At 54.5% G+C, this 13,705-nt stretch overlaps 4 protein-coding genes across 4 annotated transcripts; all 4 read right to left on the reverse strand.

Moving 5' to 3' along the window:
* Nucleotides 1-91: 91 nt before the first annotated feature.
* Nucleotides 92-1,483, reverse strand: CCOS01_15945 (zinc-binding dehydrogenase; the record flags this gene model as incomplete). The annotated part of the gene is made up of 4 exons (XM_060464083.1): nucleotides 92-294; nucleotides 429-888; nucleotides 987-1,116; nucleotides 1,206-1,483. 4 exons carry the CDS (start codon nucleotides 1,481-1,483, stop codon nucleotides 92-94), a joined length of 1,071 nt encoding a protein of 356 aa, XP_060305464.1.
* A 1,401-nt stretch (nucleotides 1,484-2,884) lies between these two features.
* CCOS01_15946 (uncharacterized protein) lies at nucleotides 2,885-5,003 on the reverse strand (the record flags this gene model as incomplete). The annotated part of the gene is made up of 2 exons (XM_060464084.1): nucleotides 2,885-3,837; nucleotides 3,893-5,003. The coding sequence occupies 2 exons, from the start codon at nucleotides 5,001-5,003 to the stop codon at nucleotides 2,885-2,887; spliced, it is 2,064 nt and encodes a 687-aa protein (XP_060305465.1).
* A 219-nt stretch (nucleotides 5,004-5,222) lies between these two features.
* Nucleotides 5,223-5,501, reverse strand: CCOS01_15947 (uncharacterized protein; the record flags this gene model as incomplete). The annotated part of the gene is made up of 1 exon (XM_060464085.1): nucleotides 5,223-5,501. A coding segment is annotated over one exon (279 nt), but the record flags the coding sequence as incomplete, so codon positions are not given.
* A 5,515-nt stretch (nucleotides 5,502-11,016) lies between these two features.
* On the reverse strand, nucleotides 11,017-12,259 carry CCOS01_15948 (alternative oxidase; the record flags this gene model as incomplete). The annotated part of the gene is made up of 3 exons (XM_060464086.1): nucleotides 11,017-11,162; nucleotides 11,247-11,672; nucleotides 11,743-12,259. 3 exons carry the CDS (start codon nucleotides 12,257-12,259, stop codon nucleotides 11,017-11,019), a joined length of 1,089 nt encoding a protein of 362 aa, XP_060305467.1.
* Between the last annotated feature and the right edge of the window lie 1,446 nt (nucleotides 12,260-13,705).

Below are 13,705 nucleotides of genomic sequence, written 5' to 3' on the forward strand. Positions count from 1 at the left end.
TTTTCTCATGATGGTCATCGTCTACGCAGACTGAGTTGATACCGAAAATCTTCATCTACACAAGAACAGGGGAACATAGCTACTCGAGTTCTCAAATGGTGTAGACGAGCTTGCCGGCGCTGACCTTGCCCTCCTTCAACTCCTTCAACCCGACAACGACGCCCTCGAGGCCGCTGCCCCCTCGGTTCTTGACGACGCGGATGGGCTTCAGCTTGCCCTCGGCCAGCAACCCGCGGCTGATTTCCCAAAACTTTTTGCCGAATTCGTAATTTTCCGGTACGGGGTCCCTCTTGCCTGTGAGATGACGGTGCCGTTAGTCTTCGGGGGGGGGAACAATCAGAAGAGAGGGAAGATGAGATGCCCCGCGACACAGGGCCCAGACAACAGGAAAACAGAGGGGGAAAAAAAAAAAAAAAGGGAAGCCTCACCAAAGTATCCAAACTCCTCCCCGAAAACGGTATAATACAAACTCATCTTCACCTCCACCTTGTCATTCGCCTCCCTGACGACCTTTTTATCAACAGGCAACAGGGTCCCGATCACGCCTCCCTTTGCGCTGCTCAGCGCCTTCGCCACCAGGACGACGCTCTCGTTGGTCGACTGGCAATCCCACGCCAGCGTGAGCTCGTCGCCGGTCGCCTCGCGGATGTCCTCGGAGACGGTGGGCGACTTGTAATCGTAGACCTGGTCGGCGCCGAGCGACTTGAGGTAGTCAAAGTTGCGGGGGGACGAGGTGGCGAGGACGCGGTAGCCGGAGAGCTTGGCGTATTGGATGCCCGAGATGCCCATCGCCGTGCTGCCGCCGTAGATGAGGATCGTAGGGGCCGGCGTGGCGGTCGTGGGCTCGGTCGGGAGGGGGAGGTTGAGGCCTTGGTAGAGGCCCTGGCCCTGTTTTGTGTTTTTGGTACGTGGTCAGCAAAGGTTGTCCGAGAAGAAGAAGAAGTTGGCTGTAATGGGGAGGGGGGTGGTAGATGAAGTAGACATACGACTGTGGTGACGGCGATGCCGAGCGTCGCGGCCTCTTCGTCCGAGATGTTCTCCGGCGTCTTGATCTGCACGTCGCCCTTGACGGCGATGTACTTTGCGAACGCACCGTCAATCTCTCTCAGAGCGTTGCTGTGGCGCTCCAACGTCAGCCTCCTCTGTCTCTCTCCCTCCCTTCTTTCAAGGAAAGCCAGGCCGAGAAAAACAAAAAAAAAACTCACGATCCATTTACAGGCCCGCAGATCCGATCCCCCTTCTTGAAATCCTTCGTCACGCCCTTGCCCACCTCCTCGACAACACCAGCGTAGTCGCACCCGACCCAGATGCCGACGCAGCCCGCCTTGTCGGCGAGGTCGACGTGCTTCCAATCCGTCGGGTTGATCGCCACGGCCGTCGTCTTGACGAGGATATAGTCGTCGGCCGGGAGGGTGGGGATCGGAGCGTCGACCACCTTTGCGACGCCCGCTTCGATTGTCTTTACCGCTTGGTTCGTCGCCATTGTGTGCGTGTGTCGTCTGAGCAGGTAGGTATCTGGAGTGCTGATGTGTCAGTATTGGTCCTTGTCAAAGTGTCGTGTGGAAAGCGAGTCACTGCCTACTTACCTCTGTGTTGATCGCTGTATGGGTGTGAAAGTTGTAAAGTGTTGTTATTTGGAGGGGTATCTAGTTTGGTATCCAAAAACCCAATTCAATCGCAAAAGCTCTAGATCAACAAGCCCCTTTAAGTAACAATCCAGTCGGCATTTGCGTCGTCAGGGGGGAAAAAAAGCTCCTCTGCCCCGATACCGATAACCCCTCCTTGCCCATCGTCAAGCCGGGCCTCCCCTCCAGCTTACAAATGCTTGCGTAGCTACCTAAGGTCTGTCAAGGAGACCAAGACAGCAACGTAAAGGTAGGGGTCCATGTCCCAGCCAAGCCAATGTGGTGGTGAATGGGGAACCATGTTATCCACACTAGCTCGAGATGTACGTGTGTGTTATTCCCACCGGCATCATCGATTTTTGCCTTCTGCCCCGCACTTCTCAGCATAGGTACTCAAGTAAGTAACCCGCGGAACAGACACTGTCCTTGGTAACGCGGGCGCGCGATGCACCCAGATCTTTCTTTCTTGGTAAATCGCGGATGTTTCTCGTTCCCGAGTCTCTATTTCCTAAAGGTGGTTGGTTGGTGGGGGGTGGGAAGCCGAAGAGCCCGCGGCGACTTGGGAAAGCTATGTAATACCCCGGACTTGTTGCTAGAAATTCGAGGCCCGGAGCTTGGGCCGTCCGTAGGTATCCGTAGGTCTCCTCTTTCTCGGCGCCGCGGCGTGACGGTGCCCTGTGCTGCTTACATAGGTACTTTACCTTGCGGACAACGAACGACGGTGACCCCCGGGTGCTCACTCTTATCAGATTCCGGCGCCGGATACGATCCATCGCATCCATTGGAACCGGATGCTTTCTGCGATCTATCCACCACCTTGGGAATGCCAGCCTCCGTGGCAATACGTACTATTATTTGGCGGTCAAGTCAGAGTGAGGGGTACGCCACAGCCGACCCCGCGATGCAGTGACAACAATCTTATCGCCGATAATCACCCCTCCATCCAGTTATCGCCCCTCGGAGGGGCACAATCCCATGCTGCACTTGCTTTCATCAGATGAGGGTATTGATGCCAGCATGTATAAATGTAAAAAAGGTTTCGTCATAATGGTATCTATAACAACGCGTTCTAAATCCTGTAACCAGACCATCCGCGCAACGTCCGCTGAGGGCGCTGCTAACGCTGTTCCCGTACATCCGCTTGTTCATGAAGCGCCACATCCCCAGAAAAAAAGTGAAAAATAAACCGTGTCGCAGGCAATTGGCCGCAAAGAAGACATAAAAACAAAGAAAATGACAAGTGAACTTAAATCACCCTGTTACCGACCACCATAATCACTGGCATATCCGACTTCACCAAAATTTTGACCCATGCCGCCCTCTCCGAAACCTGTACCCGGTCCACTGACATACCCACCGTCGTCGCCTTCGTAGTCACTGGCGTCGAATGACGAACGGCCCGATATGTCGTCTTCGAGACCGCTACTCGCGTCTTGCGCGGACCAGTTCATCTGGGCCAACGCCGGGTACTGGGCCAACAGAGCAGCCGGCAGCATGTACTGCCCACCGGCGTCCATCGGATAACCTGGCTCCATGCCCATACCGGCCGCCATATTTTGCATGTTTTGTTGCTGCATCCGCTGCTCCTGCCACGCGCGCTGTCGGTCGAGCATTTCTTCGTCCAACAAGGGCTTAATGCAGATTCTACCCGCCTCTGATCGGAAGTGTCGGCCAAGCGCGTCGGCACGCGCGAACCTGCGACCACAGCCCCACTGACCACCAGCCTTGAGGTCTCCCTTGCATACAAACTTCTTTTCTCCAGAATGCAGACCCTCGTGTCTCTTGCGGTCGTGCTGTCTCGCGAACGCCTTGCCACAAACTGTGCAGACGAAGGGACGCTCATCTGTATGCGTTCGCAAGTGAGACCGGAGGTTGTAGGCTCTAGTGAAGCGCTTGGGGCACAGGGTGCACTGGAATGTTGCCGGGTGCTTCTGAACACGTTTCGAGTTTCCGTTGTCCTGGGCATTTTGATATTCAGGATCCGCCAGTCTAAGCGCGATAACGTTGTTTGGCACGGCTGAGGTAGATTGTCGTCTGCGACTAGGGCTTACAGCTCCCCGATCGAGCGGGGAGAGCGATCGTGATGAGTCTCGACCGGAAAGATCAGATCCTAGATGAGGCGACAAGCTGCCGGCAGAGGTTTGCCGCACCATACCTCCTCCCGAGCTGTTGAAGGGATCTGTCACTGCGCGGGGTCTGGATCGCGGGCGGCCTATTGGTACTGTTAGTCCCGACGTGTCAACTTTGATACCATCACGGTGCCTTACCTCGCTCTGGCGGCGTGAGGGAATCTTGATCCATCTGGTTCTTGGGCTGTTCGAAGTTGTTTTGTCTTGCCGTGGGCGCGAACTCGATGTTGATGGCCGGTGCCTGGGGCATCTCCGGCTGTTGCAGAGTCGGGAACGCTTCTTGCCCGGTGTAGCCAGTACCACTGACGAAGCCGGCATTCTGTGCTTGCAGGCCAAAGTTGGCTGGTTGGTTCAGCTCGGGCATCGGCTGAGGGAGGATGCGCGGGGAGATGGCCGGGCTATGGGAGGGGCTTCGCCCTTGAAGGTTAGGACTGCCCAGGGCGGGGTCCGAGATCGTGAAGTTGTCGAAACCCTGAATCTGCTGGTAGAGACCGGCATCTTGGGGTCGCTGCATGGGCGAATGACTCTGGTCGATTCCATCAAAGCTGTCGGCGCTCACCAAGTTCGGAGACGGTGCAGCGGAAGAGACGTCCGAGTACTCGGACGGGGATCTCCGGTGGCCTCGAAACTGAGGCTGGCTCCATTCATTCAGTTGGTTCGGCAGGAGAGCGGCCTCGGGACCAAGGGAGGCATGTCTGGAGTGACCCGCGCCCGAGGGCGGCGAAGAGAACTGGTGCTGGTTGAAGGCCGGGGACTGGTGTGCGGAGGGAGTCTGGTGGGGGTCCGGGTTGAGGAGGTGGGGAGGTGTAGGAGAGTGGTGGCTCTGCGGCATAGCCATGTTGTTCATGTCACCGGGGTTGAGGCTCTGGTCGAAGACACCGGTGGTAAACTGCTGGTCGTTCTGGCCGGCGTTGGGAAACAGGGCGAAGTCACCGGAGGGGAAGCTGTTGGGGTCGAGGAAGCCGGCTTGGTTCTGGTTCGCAAAGGCAGCTCCGGGCTGGTTGTAAGACTGCTGGTTGGGTTGCTGGCCGTTGAGGAAATTGTTTGTGTTATTAAAGCTGGAGAAGTCGGCGGAGGCGGCTCCGTTGAAGGCTTGAGTTGCAGATTGATCCAAGCCGAGACCGAGACCAATTGATGCTTCGGTATTGGGCTGGAAGGGATTCGGAGACGGAGAATGCGAAGGATGTCTTATATGAGGCTGTTGATGCCCCGCAGACGGTGAGCGACCGCGCTGGCCTTGTTGATCCATGATGTAAATGGATGTCGGTACTCGGGATGGAGGGATGTCGTGTGTACGTGGATGCGATTGCGGGAGTGTGTGTGTTGTGTGTTGCTGTCTTTAGAATCGGGGCGAGGCAGTTCACAAGTCAGCCTTTCAGGCACCGCACCGCCCTGGGGCTGTGCTGACGCGCGAGCTGACGGCACACAAACTGGAGGCGGCGGGGGTACAGTCGCGGACGACGAGATGTTATTCGCTGTCGCGAATAGGTTTGCGCAATGGTAGTTTGTGTGGATGAGTGTAACTGAGTGACAGCGATGAGTAGAGGGTCAAGTAGCGACGCCGGAGACGGATGAAGGTGGTGACTGGAAGTGAAGAGGGTTTGGCGACGTTTTGGGGGCGTTGGAGAGAGAGGGAGAGAATAGCGTAGCGCGGCGGGAGATTGAGTGGTAATGTGCCACAGTGTGCGAAGAAGGAGTTGAGATGGGGAAGCGAGGACAGGAGGGGACCGGACTGAGAGACCCGGCACCAGGGCAGGCCCACGGTGTGTGGAATTGGGGTCTGAGGGAGGGTAGGTAATAGAGCGTAGTAGGTAGGACTTGGGATTCGAAGGAGGAGAGAGACTTGGGACTCGGGAGCCTGTCCGTACCTTGAGTGGGAAGGGGAGGGGAGTGTGGACGGTGACGGTGGGACAGCGAGGTGTGAGGTGCAGGGTGAGGTGGTTGACGGGCGATCTGGTTGGCTGGCTGGGATCCACCCGAGCGGCCCAATCTGGCTGGTTCCCACAAGGCTGTGCACGTTTGAGGATGGATCTTTCGGCCGGTGTCTTTGATTTGGTGGAAAGGTGGTACCACGAGGTGGGATTGTACCTGGAGTTGTGCCTGAGATGCGTGCCGGAACAAAGTATTCCGGACTTGAGAGTCCCAACGTTGGGTCAGGTCGAGGTACCTCTGCGTGTGTGCTCTGCAACGGCGCGCTCCGACTCGGATTGGCATGCGCTTAGGTGATGGATTGTTGGTGCTTTCCACTTGCTGCTTGCTCTGATCCGCGCTTGGAGTGTACGCAGTACCTTACATCTAAGGTGCTGGTGCTGTCACTTCCACGCTGGGGTGCCGGGCTTCTTTGTTTCCCGGGTACGGAGTACAGAGCAATAACAGCTCCTTCTCTGATGGGAGCTACCTACCAAGGTACCTCTCGTACGTACTTGTCAGTCTTTCGTCGCTTTCTGGTTGAAGTGTACGTTGGCCGCGCGTGCAAAGACGTGGAGCAGACTGCGATCCGGCACGATGGTATGCTACCAGCCGACAGGTAAAATCCAAAAATATCTTCTGCCTCTCTTTGCGCTGCAGGGATCTAGACGACTAGTTGGCTGTACGGGTACGGATACAGGTCAGCGTCTATCGTAGCTTCTCGGAGCTCTCAGTCAGACTCAGTCAGACGATAAGTTGGCCCTTTGCTTGCCACCTTACCAAGGTAAAGTAATCAGCAGCAATCAAGGACGTTGCTCCGTGTCCAAAGCTCAGAAGGTCCCAACCATTACTTTGGGGTGTAGCTTGGAGCTAGGTCCGCTCGCCAGCCTTTGACAGATGCTGCTGATGACTGTTGAGGACGGGCTCGGTGCGTGCATGTGCGTGTTTGCTTGCTTGTTTGCTTGTGATACATGCGACGAGACGAGAATGCGAATGCTCAGATGCGAAAAGCAAAAGACGGTTTGATGCGCAGATAATCTTTAGAAGCAAGGTCCTCCTCTCTGCGTCTCCCGTCCGTACGGAGGGCGCCAACAACCAATCCAGCCGTGCCAGCAAGACTCAAACACTGTTGTGGTAGTAGGTAGTAACGCAAGGGAGGGCCTTGGATGGATGGGATTCGATACTGGCAGGTAAATTGTAATAAGCTCGTGCTGGGAGTCTCGACATGGACATTGTTAGCATCGTGGACCCAGGCATGCCGACTAATAAAACATCTAGGCAGCAAGAAGAGGGCCCTTTTGCAGAAACCTTGCTTTGCTAGTGCATGATGGTCAGAGGTCAAAGAAACGGGCGGGAAACGGCCGGTCGGAGGGGTAGATAGGGGTCTTGTTTCGAACACGCACAATCCAGTCTATCCAGATAATGCACCCCGACGACTCGAAATCTGACGAGACTGTCATTGTCACTGGTGCTAGTACTGGTGAGGGGAGCTCAGCGGTCATCTCGGCGGGCATTTGCTTCCTATCCTGACAGGACTGGGCATCCAAATTCCAACATCCGATCCAGCATCGCATAGCATCCATCCCTTCTTGGTCCACCATCATCTCAGCGGACAACAATTCTCTACAACTTGACGATGCTCCTCATAGTACAAAGCGTCTTCTCCCCCAAATGGAGTAAATAGATGTCTATTCTTGTCTTGGGTCTGCCTGCTTACATGTAAGACTCTAGACTCGGAATCACCCCTAAGCAGATGCTAAAAAGTGTTAGCCTCAGAAAGGCACTTTACCTCGAGCACTTGACATTTCCACCAAAATTTCCTGTCCATCTGTCTGACTCTAGCTTGACTTACACTGTCTCCCACTCTGTCTTTCTCCCTCTCCATCAATAAGCTGATTGCAAGTTACCAGACTTGGCTGTCATCTGGTTCCCTGTTCCAGCTGTTCCAGGTCCCGGTGTGTTAATAGTTTGCGTTTCCGTTCACTCAGTTGAAAGTACCTCTTCGCAGTAGGACTGGCTGAGAGTACCTCCACCACAGGGGCATAAGGGCACAGGGGGGTGGCCCAAGGCCCCAAACCCCCTCCAAGGATTACTGTGCATGTACTCCGTACTTGTGACTGCAAGTGTTGGGTTAGGCGTTCTTGCTTCTCGAATCTGCCTTGAGTGGATTTCTTGTTTCCGGTCCGTGGCCATCCACTGGCTTCCTGCTGCTTGACATTGGCCCAATAATTTGAAATTACACTATTCCTCGCCTAGCCTTGGCATCTATTCTTTCTCCTACACATGCTTCCAACCAGTCAGCATCGAAAGAGGCATCTTGATCATGCCATCGCATGCCAGCCATTTACACTCTGCAAAGTACACTACACCACTCACACCGATGCCACGGCATAGGGGATTCTAGCACTATGGGTTTGGCTCTAGAGTTTAGAGTCTAGAGTCTCATGTCTCGACACACCGACGCACTTCCACTCCCCTACCGCATCAGCGGCTTCAAGAGTCCCGTCACCTGTCACTGGTGATCCCTGCGCCCTCGCCGTCGTCATCGTTGTCGTTGTTATTCTCGCCCTGGTCTAGACTGCCTTAGCTGCCGGTCTGTCAGGCGCTGATTGACAGGTCCCATCCACCCACTTTTCAATTCCATCATTCAGCTCATTAGACAACCTGATACTCAATGGAGCTCTGCTAGATGCACGATGTAGACACTATCACGCACCGTCACCAATCAACATGAGCGTTGACCCTGGACTCGCCAACATACGGTCTACCTCCCATGCCGAGCTACGCTGACGATCCTCCTTTACCGACATCGACGCGGACATCAGATGGAGCAGCCTACATGGAGCAGCAATGAGCATCAGACATGAGATGAGAGCGGACAGGCAAATGCCGACTTCATCAAACACTGGCACCACTAAGAGCTGCCGTCAGCTCGCCAACGTGCCAATGTCTCGCGGGTGGACACGCGAGTTGGATCCAACCTCGTTTCCCCCGAATAAGCAATCCGGATTCCAAGCATCGCGAGCTGATGCTGACGCTCATCACAGCTACTTGCTCCGCCGGGTCGCCTATTCGTCAGTGAGCGAACACAGCAATGTTCAATCCACCCTTGTGCACCCCTCTACATACATCTCTCTGCAAGGCCGGCACATGCATTCCTCCCAGATACAGATCGAATGTGGCTCGAGTCTAACAAAGCATATGACTGACTACGTATTTTGATCAAATATTCAGACGGATAGACTAAATGTCATCAGCACTGCCACAAACGACGTCCAATCGCACTAGACAGTAGATGCCGAGTCCGCCATACTCATCCATCAAGCTGTGCAAACATAGGTTGCTGCCACCATACAATAATGATTTACAACTCACAGTAGAAGTTAGCGTCATCATCTTCAGGTACGAGTCTCACCGTCCCGTTCCTTGGTGCAAGGCACAAGTTGTGCCGCTAGATTTGCCATGAAGCTGACCCCTCCAATATTCATTCGTGTCACAAATCATATGAGCTCCCACCAAACATCTTGGGGCCGGGCTACTTGCTTCGATTTTCTCGTAGTCCCTCTAACCAACTTAAGCTCGATGCAGGCGTTTCTCGTTCCATGAGGTCTTGGATAGGTCTTCTGCAATGAGGCGCAGTCCCGCATGAAACAAGGACCCCATCGCCATATCACAACCAGCACCAACGGTCTTGTTCGACGATATGAACCACTATGAGATCAAGTGTCTTTACCGGATGGCTTTCCATTCCCCAAACTTTCTCAAATGCCTACGGTCCACGATGTCTCCCTACTCAACGGGCCAATGAAGGCCCCGTCGCAAATCTAGCGTTGCTGCAAGACGCGGAATCGCGCCCGACACAGCCACGCCGGCTTCGTGGCCCCTTGGCCCCCAAAATGCCAGGCGTGCCAGGCCATGCGGGCATGCCCACTCCGATATGAATAATGACATCAAGCATATGGTTCTTTGCAAATCCACCGCGCGGCAGGAAGAAGCTTATTCGAGAAAAGGTGCCCCGTTTCAGGTCCATCCGGCAATCCAAGGCCGTGATCGAAGCGAGGGACTCGACCTTTGGAAGTTTTGGAACCCTTCGATTTCTCCACACACAGCGCGAAGCTCGGGACCCATGCCATGCCGGAGCGGGCCCTTCTCTCGAAAGCTCAAGGCGGGGAGCTGTGCTGGCTGCTCATGTCCAATTTTAGAAATGCCTTTCGGAATACGAACCGGACCGCACGGTTGGTAACTGGCATGTGTCCAACAAACACCAACCCGTGATGGCAGTCGTCGCGTCGCCCTAGGCGTTGTCACCTTCCCCGGAGATATGGTAGTGTAACTTATCGCCAAAAACGTGACGGAGCTAAGGAAACCAGATTTTTGAATTGGAACTCTTTGTCAGCACTGAGCTGGAGGCTGGAGACTGGAGTTTTGGAGATCACGCCATGCCCAGACCTTCAACTCTAGGCAGCCATATTAGATTTTTGTTTTGCCTCTTTTTTTTCATCCGATGAGACGTCGTTCATCCCAAGCAGACGAGAAGGCAATGCCACAGCCCCCCGCCAGAGATCTTTCTTACCTACCCCCTTGAGTGGCAGTGCTTCGTCGATCATTCTGGAGAAGAAACCGGCATACTGAGTTCCCCACTAGTGTAACGAGATGCTCGCAATGGCAGGTCTTCACATCAGCTGCTACTTGGGCAATTACGCCAACTTGCAAATGGGAAATTGGAAATTCTCCTAATGCCATTTGAGACTATTTCTCTATCGCGGCATCAGTCTGAATCCGTCAAAGGACCACGTCTTTCCGATATCCAATCTCTCCGTTGGGTCGGTACTCGGACTTCAAATGCCGGTCGACGCCCCTTGAGTTATGGGGCAAAATGTGTTTGGCAAGGCTTAATTTGCAATTCCTTCTTACATGAAGTCTGTCTATGAGTTTTCCCCCTCGAAACAAAGAAAATGTGAAGACAAAAAAATAAGTTGGAAATCTCAAAAAGTTCCACTGAACCCCAAAGACCGATGTGATGCCTTTTCCCTCTAGTGTACAATGAGTAGGGGGCTGTCCGTCTCTTAAGTAATAGCAAACTCCGTAAAACGCCGGCCAGTCTCCCTGTTCTAGTGGTATCATCAATCTTCTTCTTTTCTTACAAGTCTTATTCTTCCTCTTTCTCTTCCTTGCCTTCTCTGGCCTCCCTACTTCGTCTTCTTCTTTAGCAAACGCAAAGGAAAAGGTGTCGTGGTTCTGTAAAGATGGACGTTTCGTAGCCCGAGAAAGCCATGAACATGGTCGTACAGCAGAAACTGTGACGGCTGATATCTCGCGGGCGGTCGTAAGTAATCGAAACCCCCAAAAGTCGTTTAAATGACCTCGTTACGCTCGAACCCCTGTGCTCTCAGCGCGGCGTTGGGCTTCTCGCCGTCTTTGTACTCGCTGACGAACGGGTTCGGGTCCTCCTTCTGGTTGAGGTTGCCGAGGGTATGGTTTACGCCTCTGTGAACGGCCTCTGCAAGTTTGTGTCAGCCCAACATCATTCGTCTTCTTCCTCCTCCCGTCTTCGGGAGGAGATGTGAGGTAAGAAGGTACGCACCATCAGCCCTGATGTACAAAATCAAATCCTTCATCGTCCTCTGGCCCTCGGGAATCTTCCAATACTGCACGGCGATATCGGGGATCACGAAGTTCGGATCGGACCACTTGGGCAGCAGGCCCTGGTCGATCTCGTAGAGGCACCGCGTGTACGTGTGCACGGCCTCCTCCTCGAGGTACCCGACGAAGCGGTGGGTGATTTTGGGGGAGATGAGGTACGACAAGAACATGCCGTTGAAGAAGACGCCCTGGGCGCCGAGGATCATGACCTTCATGAACCAGCCCGGCTCCGACATCTTCATGAACGTCAAGAGGTGCATGCGCTCGTTGAAGCTCTCCTCGAGGAGCGTCTCGATCCAGCCGTTGTCGCGCTTCATGCGGCGCAGGCTGCCGAGGTGGCGGAGCATGCCGGCGACCATGCCCGGGACTGTTTTACAGTTGCCGGTCAGTCTTGTACTTCTCTACGTCTACAGAGGAAAAGAAAAAGGGGGACTCACCTCCGGCGATACTCTCCAGAAAGATGAACCTCACCAGCCACTGCGCCTCGGTAAGCGGCTTGTCGGCCACCAGCGACGTGGTGGGGTTCTTCTTGTCGACCTGCTGCTCGGAACCCAACCCCGTGGCGCGGTCCATGAACCACCGCGCGACCCGTACAAACTTCCACGCCGCCCAGTCGCCGACGGTGCGCGGCGCGCGGTGGTCCGGGACGATGTCGTGCATCTGCTGCTCCGTGTACCCCGGGTGCGGCCACGCCGGCGCCGTGAGGCGGATGTGTTCCGTCTCCTTGGCCGGGAAGAAGTCGCGGAGCTGCGTCGCTCGCGTCGTGGAGAAGGATCGGCTGGTGCCGGGGGTCACATGTTGCTGGTGTTGCTGGAACGAGGCGGCGGTGATGCGGAGGCCGGCGAAGGAGGTTGTGGTGGTGGCGGTGGTGTTGTGGAGCGCCGCAGCGGCCCGGACGAGATGGGCTGCTTGTTTCGTCGCGCAGAGTCTGGTTGATGCTCTTGATGATAGCATTGGGAAAGGTGTGGCAATGTAGATTGTTTTGGTGTAAGTCGGGGTGTTGTGTGTGTAAGCCGAGTGACCAACTCTAAGAGTGATGTCAGGATATAGTGATGTCAAGAATGTACTTGAATACTGGTGATGATGGAACGAGAGTCGTACGGCCTGAGGAACGGCTCACGGCCCAGAGTCTTATATACTATTTGGAGGGGTGGTGGTTATACATGGTCGTTATTGATACGTTGATGAGTGTGTGTGGGTGTGGGGGGAGGGTGTGGGAAAGGGAGCAGCAAGCAAAACCTGTCAGATGGCAGACATTACACAACGGCATGAGCCATGGTCAGGGTATCCAAATCTGAATTGTCGGCGAGGATGTGATTACCAAAGCCGACGAGGAAGAATAGGAATGGAAGGGGGGTCCTCGACGAAGAGGGATCGGGTAACCCAAGCCCCCATGGAATAGAGAGAAAGGAACCTGATGTAAGAGCCTCAGGGAGACTTGTGATCCATACGTTGGTAGTCACAGAAAAGTCGCCGAGAGTACGCCGCCGACGATAGGTACGCTAAGGTACAGCAAGTAAACGGCAGTGCAAAAGCGAGAGAAGGAAAAAGTCAATTAGCCTTTCTGGTTCCGCATTCTCTTGTCTGACGTCTTGCGGTCCCGATGTTACGGATACAGATGGGAACGCCGTCTTAGTGGGGGCGCAGGCGCGGGCGTCGGTAAAGCAATGCAGATTGGATTTGCAAAGGCCGCGGAGACAGGGATGCCAGTGCGCCGTAGGGCGTAGCGGAACCGACTAGGCCGTACGGAGGAGGAAGTGTGGAAATGTTGTCAAGTCAGCTGGACCAGATTGGCGGCGTCCATGTCGGGTCGCATCGGGATGTGAGTATTTTTTGTTCCAAATGCTCGACGTGCGCAGTACACGGGGCGCACACAGACATGGCTCAGCTACAGATTTCGTTCCGCTCCATTTTCGTGGGGATGTGATTTGGATGGGATACTGTCAGCTTTCTGCCCTTTCCCGTCGACTCGTGAACTTTTGTTGTTGTCTCTTTTACCAGTCAGAAACCAGCCGTCGTAATACAGAGGGTCGTATTTTGATGTTTGCTTACTATTGCTTGCAGCTGCAGTGGTATCTTGTGTAATGACGGAGCTGAAGTCCGTCGATGTACCGACTTTCTGCCATGCCACTTGCATATTCAAAGATACGCCCTAAACGTCCGCATGTACGACTGAACAGTCATAGAGGGACTATACAGAATCCTCGAGTCATGAAAGAGAGGAAAACCTGTCGATATCTTGCTCATTGGAGGGGTTCTAGAGTTGAACGGCGATTGAAGATCGCCCTTCATCTCCACTTGACAAGCTCTAGAGCCCGAGGAGGCCGGAGCGCCACTCTGCCAGACCAAACTTTCAAATCCCGTGTTGTTTGGTCCCTGGCAAGCTGGCACAAGCACAAC

Source organism: Colletotrichum costaricense, assembly GCF_030867565.1.
Source record: "Colletotrichum costaricense strain IMI 309622 chromosome Unknown Scaffold_26.1, whole genome shotgun sequence".
In the NCBI taxonomy this organism is placed as follows: Eukaryota; Fungi; Ascomycota; class Sordariomycetes; order Glomerellales; family Glomerellaceae; genus Colletotrichum; species Colletotrichum costaricense.